The 5,550-nt window shown below is 37.8% G+C and overlaps 1 protein-coding gene across 1 annotated transcript; it reads right to left on the bottom strand.

Moving 5' to 3' along the window:
- Positions 1 to 863: 863 nt before the first annotated feature.
- Positions 864 to 5,049, bottom strand: KCS10 (3-ketoacyl-CoA synthase 10). Its single transcript, XM_089619119.1, has 3 exons — positions 4,549 to 5,049; positions 3,373 to 4,001; positions 864 to 1,650 (listed from the first exon to the last, which is right to left on the bottom strand). Exons 1-3 carry the CDS (start codon positions 4,957 to 4,959, stop codon positions 1,074 to 1,076), a joined length of 1,617 nt encoding a protein of 538 aa, XP_089475245.1. The 5' UTR covers positions 4,960 to 5,049; the 3' UTR covers positions 864 to 1,073.
- Between the last annotated feature and the right edge of the window lie 501 nt (positions 5,050 to 5,550).

Below are 5,550 nucleotides of genomic sequence, written 5' to 3' on the forward strand. Positions count from 1 at the left end.
TGAATGGCATCTTTGGCGATAGATCCGACGTTGACCGCATTTCCTCATGCATAGAGAAAGATTCCTTCTTTGCTCGCACTCTTCGGAATTTCATTGTCGTACCATAGTTGACTTCCATTTTTATTTTAATTATTTTTACCTAACTATGTTTGTTTGTCTTGCATTTTGCCTTTGTTTTCTGTCTTGGATTAGAGACAGATTAGTCCACCGTCCCGTTTTGAGAGCACTGTTAGGTATTTTTATCTATACAGATTAAAGACGTGTTTTCTTCATGGTCAACGCACCACGGTTGTCTGGTTCTCTCCATCAACCATTGAAAGTATTTTGAAAGAGCCGAATATGTCCTCAATTTTTAGCATGTCTATGTTTCTTTCTTTTGCCGGAAATATGCACTAAATAGTCGATTATTATCTGTACTTAGTGTTAGACCTGATTCAACTTAAGTCTTTCGTTGCGCTTTGTATTTGGATACTCTACGTCCGTATATTTGGGATATTCTTTCCTACTATCTTATAGAATGCTTCGTGCTTTTTCTCAAAAAAAAAAAAATGTGATCTCACATATTTGAATTGAAAATCAAGCTTCATATATATCATATATATTAGACATTTCAGAAAAACTCAGCTCTTTAGTATGTAAAACGTTCGTACTGTTCGTCAATTTTTTACTCAGACATTCGAAAATTTTCTCTTTATATCTAGAATTTTATCATTAAAAGTTGGATGTACTCTGAAGCAGTTATGCTTTGTTGTTCGAAGCAATACAGCTTTAAAGACAGCAATAACCGAAGCACTATGTAACGTCCATGTAATATACTAACTGCAGTTTCACCCAAATATATACATAATACACACACACACACAGACAACTATAATGCAAACATCCACTTATGGAAGTTCATTGTAGGTTCCAACAACAAACAACTACTATTCATCTATATAATTCAGATTCAGAAAAAAAAAAAATCCCAAACATATCTCGCCAGATATATATAAAAAAGAAAACGTCGATTATGCGTGTGAAAGAAAAGAGCAACAATATAACATAATACAAGACGTGAAGAGATGTTTTTATCATAGAGAAGCAAGGTCAAGTGGGTAACGGTCAACGCAGTCAAGCCAAGGATTACCGGAAGAAGGCTTTCTGAGGCGGCGGAGAGACTTCCAAACGACGCTGTTGCACTTGAAACCGGACCCGAAGGAGAGCTGCCAGACCCGGTCGCCCCGGCGGACCCGCCCCATGGCCTCGAGGTAGGCGAGCTCGTACCAGATCGAGCTCGAGGACGTATTGCCGAAGCGGTGGAGCGTCATGCGAGAGGGCTCCACGTGGCGGTCGCTGAGGCCGAGGTTGCGCTGGATCTCGTCGAGGACGCGCTTCCCCGCCGCGTGGACGCAGAAGTGCTCGAAGGCCAGCTTGTAGTCAGGGATGTACGGCTTGTTCGACAGCGACGGCTTCGAGCCGCGGCCGCCGCGCCCGAAGAGGTGGGCCCACACGAGGGCCCAGAAGAATCGGAGCTGCTCCGATAAGGGCAGGACCAGTGGGCCCAGGGTCGTGATGTTGGTCTTCAGAGCCTCGCCGCCGATCTCCATCAGCTCTTTGCTTATCTTCATGCCTTTCACCCCTTGCTCGTCTTCCTCTTGGTACACGCACCTATACATACACATTGTGTATAGCGGAGCAAGAGAAATTCATGTCAATGGGTAAATTTAAAAAAAAATAAAATTAGGGAGGTAAATTTTAAAAAAATCTTATAAATTTAGACCAAAAATATAAAAAATAAAAAATAAATTTTTTAAAATGCTTTTGTCCCCTCCTGAGTCATGATGTACACGTATCCACTTCAATTTATGGCCCCTAGAAATTGATTAGGGGAGTTATACTAGTTTTTTTTTTCAAATGATGCATAATATTGAAGTAATATTTTTTTTGGGAGAGTTACGTGTATAACTCATTATGATCTATACAAAATTTCGTTAAATTATCTAATAATTAAAAATAGTCAAAATTAATGTTATTTGAATGATTGAATTATGGAGTATAGTCAACTAGCAGTCTTTTTGTTCAAGAAAGAGATAAAGATAGATATTTGCTTTTTAAAAATAGGGCTTTTGATCACTGTAGACTTTAATGAATTATTAATTGCATTGCTGTGATTTGGTGTGCAAGTAAATCTCTAGATGGCCAAAAAATCAAGACGAATGAATTTTTTTTCTACGTGATGTTGAAAATCAAACGTGTCGTATTTAGTTAGGTGGAGGAAAATCTAAAGAAAATATTATTGATCCTATACAAAAAAAAAAGACAATAATAATCCTATTTTTTTTATAAAAAAAAAAAAAAAAAACGGCTATGTATACGCTGTGTGTTTTATATTCAATTGGAAAAATATTAGGTAGACATGGGAGGCATGAGCAATTTATAGATGAGATAATTAATGACAGGCAAGAAATTTGACGAAGAAATAAAGTTCCGTAGAATGACCATCTCGTACAACCGGCCTTGGAAAACTACAGCTGTACATATATAATGGTTTCTTGTCTTTTCTAGGTTAGCCAACCCAACCTATCAATATCATACCTTATGACTTTATATTTATATGAGCGACTAATATATTGACCACTACTATAGTCCGAGTTTTTCGATTCTTCTCACCGTCAAATCAATATATACCGCTTTCGTATTCAAAATCAAAACAGCTAAGTCATAATAATGGTCTTCTTTCTATAGAAATAATAATAATAATAATAATAATAATAATAATAATAATAATAATAGTAATGGTCCATACATATAGTTAATAGTCAAGAGATGTATGTCTAGGCTTCGTACACACCACAAACAATTATAGAACGAAAAGCCCGTATTCATACACAATTCAAATATAGAACACGATACCCAATAACCCAAAATAAAGCGGAAGAATAGAAGAAGAAAAAAAATGCAACATTTAAACTCTCTCATGGCGCATTTATGTGAAAATGAGATTTTTCTTTTATAAATTTCTGTGTCGTAATAGTTATAGGGTGCTTTAGTTAAATAGTGGATTGAAACTAATTAATTTGTAAAATAATTAAGGTTGATCTAATATTAGTGAAATGTTGGTAAATTGTTTATATAAATCTTCAAATAAATTAAAAAACAGTGTCAAATTTATTTCGACAACATCACTTCATCTAAACTTGTGACAATTATCTTTTTAATGACAATTTTGTATAACCCTTATTCATTTGAATAAAACTTCTAATAAATATCTAAATTAGTTCGTAAGAAACGTGACTCTTTTCCTTTCAAAATTTTCACTATTCTCTCCTCTAAATAGCAGCATAGATTATTTTAAATAAAATTAAAAAAAAAATCAGGAGTATTACGTACCTGAAGCTGCGATCATCCGCGCCTTTGTGCGTGCGAACAATATGGTCAAGCCGGTACTTGGCACGTGTGTAATCCCGACGGCGGTTAGAGAGCAGCACCGCGGAGCATCCCATGCGAAAAAAGCAGTTGGGGAGAAGCATCGAGCGGTCTTTCCCGGCGTACCAATTGTAGCCCACCATCTCGGTGCTGACCACAACCGCGTAGTTGTTAGGGTTCGCGTTGAGCATGTCCCGAGCGAGGTCGAGGGCCACGACCCCGGCCCCGCACCCCATCCCGCCCAGGTTGTAGCTCAAGATGTTCCCTCTCATCTTGTAGTGGTTTATGATCATCGCCGACAGCGACGGAGTCGGGTTGAATATGCTGCAATTCACCACCAACACTCCCACGTCTTTTGGACGGATCCGAGTCTTCTCGAACAGCTCGTCTAGGGCTCCGAACATCACTTCCGAGGCTTCTTCGCGTCCTTCCTTCATCGTGGCTGTCTTCCCCGGGGATGAGATCACGTGCTTTGGGACGTACGTCTCGTCTCCTATCCCGGAAGATTCTAGGATCCGCCGCTGGAAGTCTAGGGTTTCGTCCTCGAATTTCCCCGATTTTTTCGCTAGCTCTAGCAGCTCCTCTTTCGTCACCTAGGGTTTTTAATTTTGCTTAATAATGAAGTCTAGATGTGTATATATATATATATATATATATATATATATATTTTAAGAATTACTCAATAGAATAGATTGAGAATGTTGTATTAAGAAGTTCGTCTCAATCCCAAAAACCCTATTTAATGATAATAACACCATTATCTGCCCAAAAACCCTATTTCAAACTCATCCAAAATTATGTAAAATTTACCCTTCAAAATATTTTTAAATATTGTAGATTTAAAAAAAAAAAACTCGTTGTCATATCTGGCATAAAAAAATAAAAAAAATCATGTCCCCTAACTAAAATAAATTTGGTAATCCATGATTTTATAAATTCTTATTAGCTCCTATTCTAATTTTTAAATTTTTAAAGTGGGATTCTTGACGCAAAGATTCTTCTATTTGAACCTCTATAAATCACGATAATTTCTGTTTGACCTATAATTCTAGAAATTACGTAATAAACAAAATAAAAGACCTGAAATCTAGTAAACCACTGTTGACCTATATATAATATGAACACCAGAGTTAAATATACCTTGAGATCGTCGCTGGGCTTGTAGCAAGCGAAATCGAGAAGGTAAATGGAGCGAGGGCGTGAGATGAGATAGACTGCGAGAGTGAAGAGGAAGAGCGCGAAGAAGGCGAGCAGAGTCGGGAGATCGTAGCGAGCGTCGACCCAGAGCGCTCTCCAGAGCTCGTCGCGGCTCAGGCTTCCGATCTCGGCGCCGGTGACCAGAACCACCACCGGGACTGTGGCCAGGTATATCCCGTGAGTTATCAGGTAGTGGTAACCCAGCTTGACGTACTTGAGGTTCACCGACTGAAGAAAGTCCGGCAATCTCCGGCGGACTCTCACCGAGAACGTCTGAGATCCGGCGTTGGGTCCGTCTCTCTCGACCCCGCGCTTCACGATCTCCGTCGACAGCAAGTCTCTCTCAGTCGCCATTTTTGTGAAATTTTTTTTTTTTTTTGGGGTGCTGATTTTGAGTGATATAATTAAGTTTTGGTATTAAGTGGTTATATAGAGAGTGATCGATATTGGTTTGTTGATTAAATAAATATATGGTTGCGTTGTGGCAAGAGAGAGAGAGTGGTGGGTGGGGAAATAGTTAATGCAATACACCAAACTGGTTAAGATATGGTTGGGATGGTTTTAACTGCTTTTAATTCTCCATTCAATGAAAGTGGGTATGTCGTATTTGGTTTTCAGATTTCTTCACATTATACGGCTGATGTACATATGTATGTATGCATTTATGAATGCATATGTATACTATACCATCGTCGCTGATCAATATATCTAAGCTAAAAATTACCAAAAATCATATTAATTTTGGATTAAAGATATAAAAGAAAAATTGATAAACTTTTTGAGTTATAACATAATTATTTCTCAAAGATTCAAAGGGGTACATATGATCTTTAGATGGCTGTGCCAGTGTGTGTATAATTCTTATGTTATAAAAAAAATTATCATATATATATTTGATGCCTTATTTTTTCTACGTACTTGCTCCCCTAGATTAAGTAAGATAGA

The sequence above is a fragment of the Urtica dioica genome, chromosome 7 (genome assembly GCF_054948205.1).
Source record: "Urtica dioica subsp. dioica isolate 48M chromosome 7, U.dioica_male_clone48M_v1_H2, whole genome shotgun sequence".
NCBI lineage: Eukaryota > Viridiplantae > Streptophyta > Magnoliopsida > Rosales > Urticaceae > Urtica > Urtica dioica.

Coding starts and splice junctions, on each gene's coding strand:
- KCS10 (XM_089619119.1), bottom strand. CDS start 4,959: ATGGCGACTGAGAGAGACTTGCTGTCGACGGAGATCGTGAAGCGCGGG. Junction 4,002..4,548: donor AGCCCAGCGACGATCTCAAG/GTATATTTAACT, acceptor TAAAAACCCTAG/GTGACGAAAGAGGAGCTGCT. Junction 1,651..3,372: donor GCGGATGATCGCAGCTTCAG/GTACGTAATACT, acceptor GTGTATGTATAG/GTGCGTGTACCAAGAGGAAG.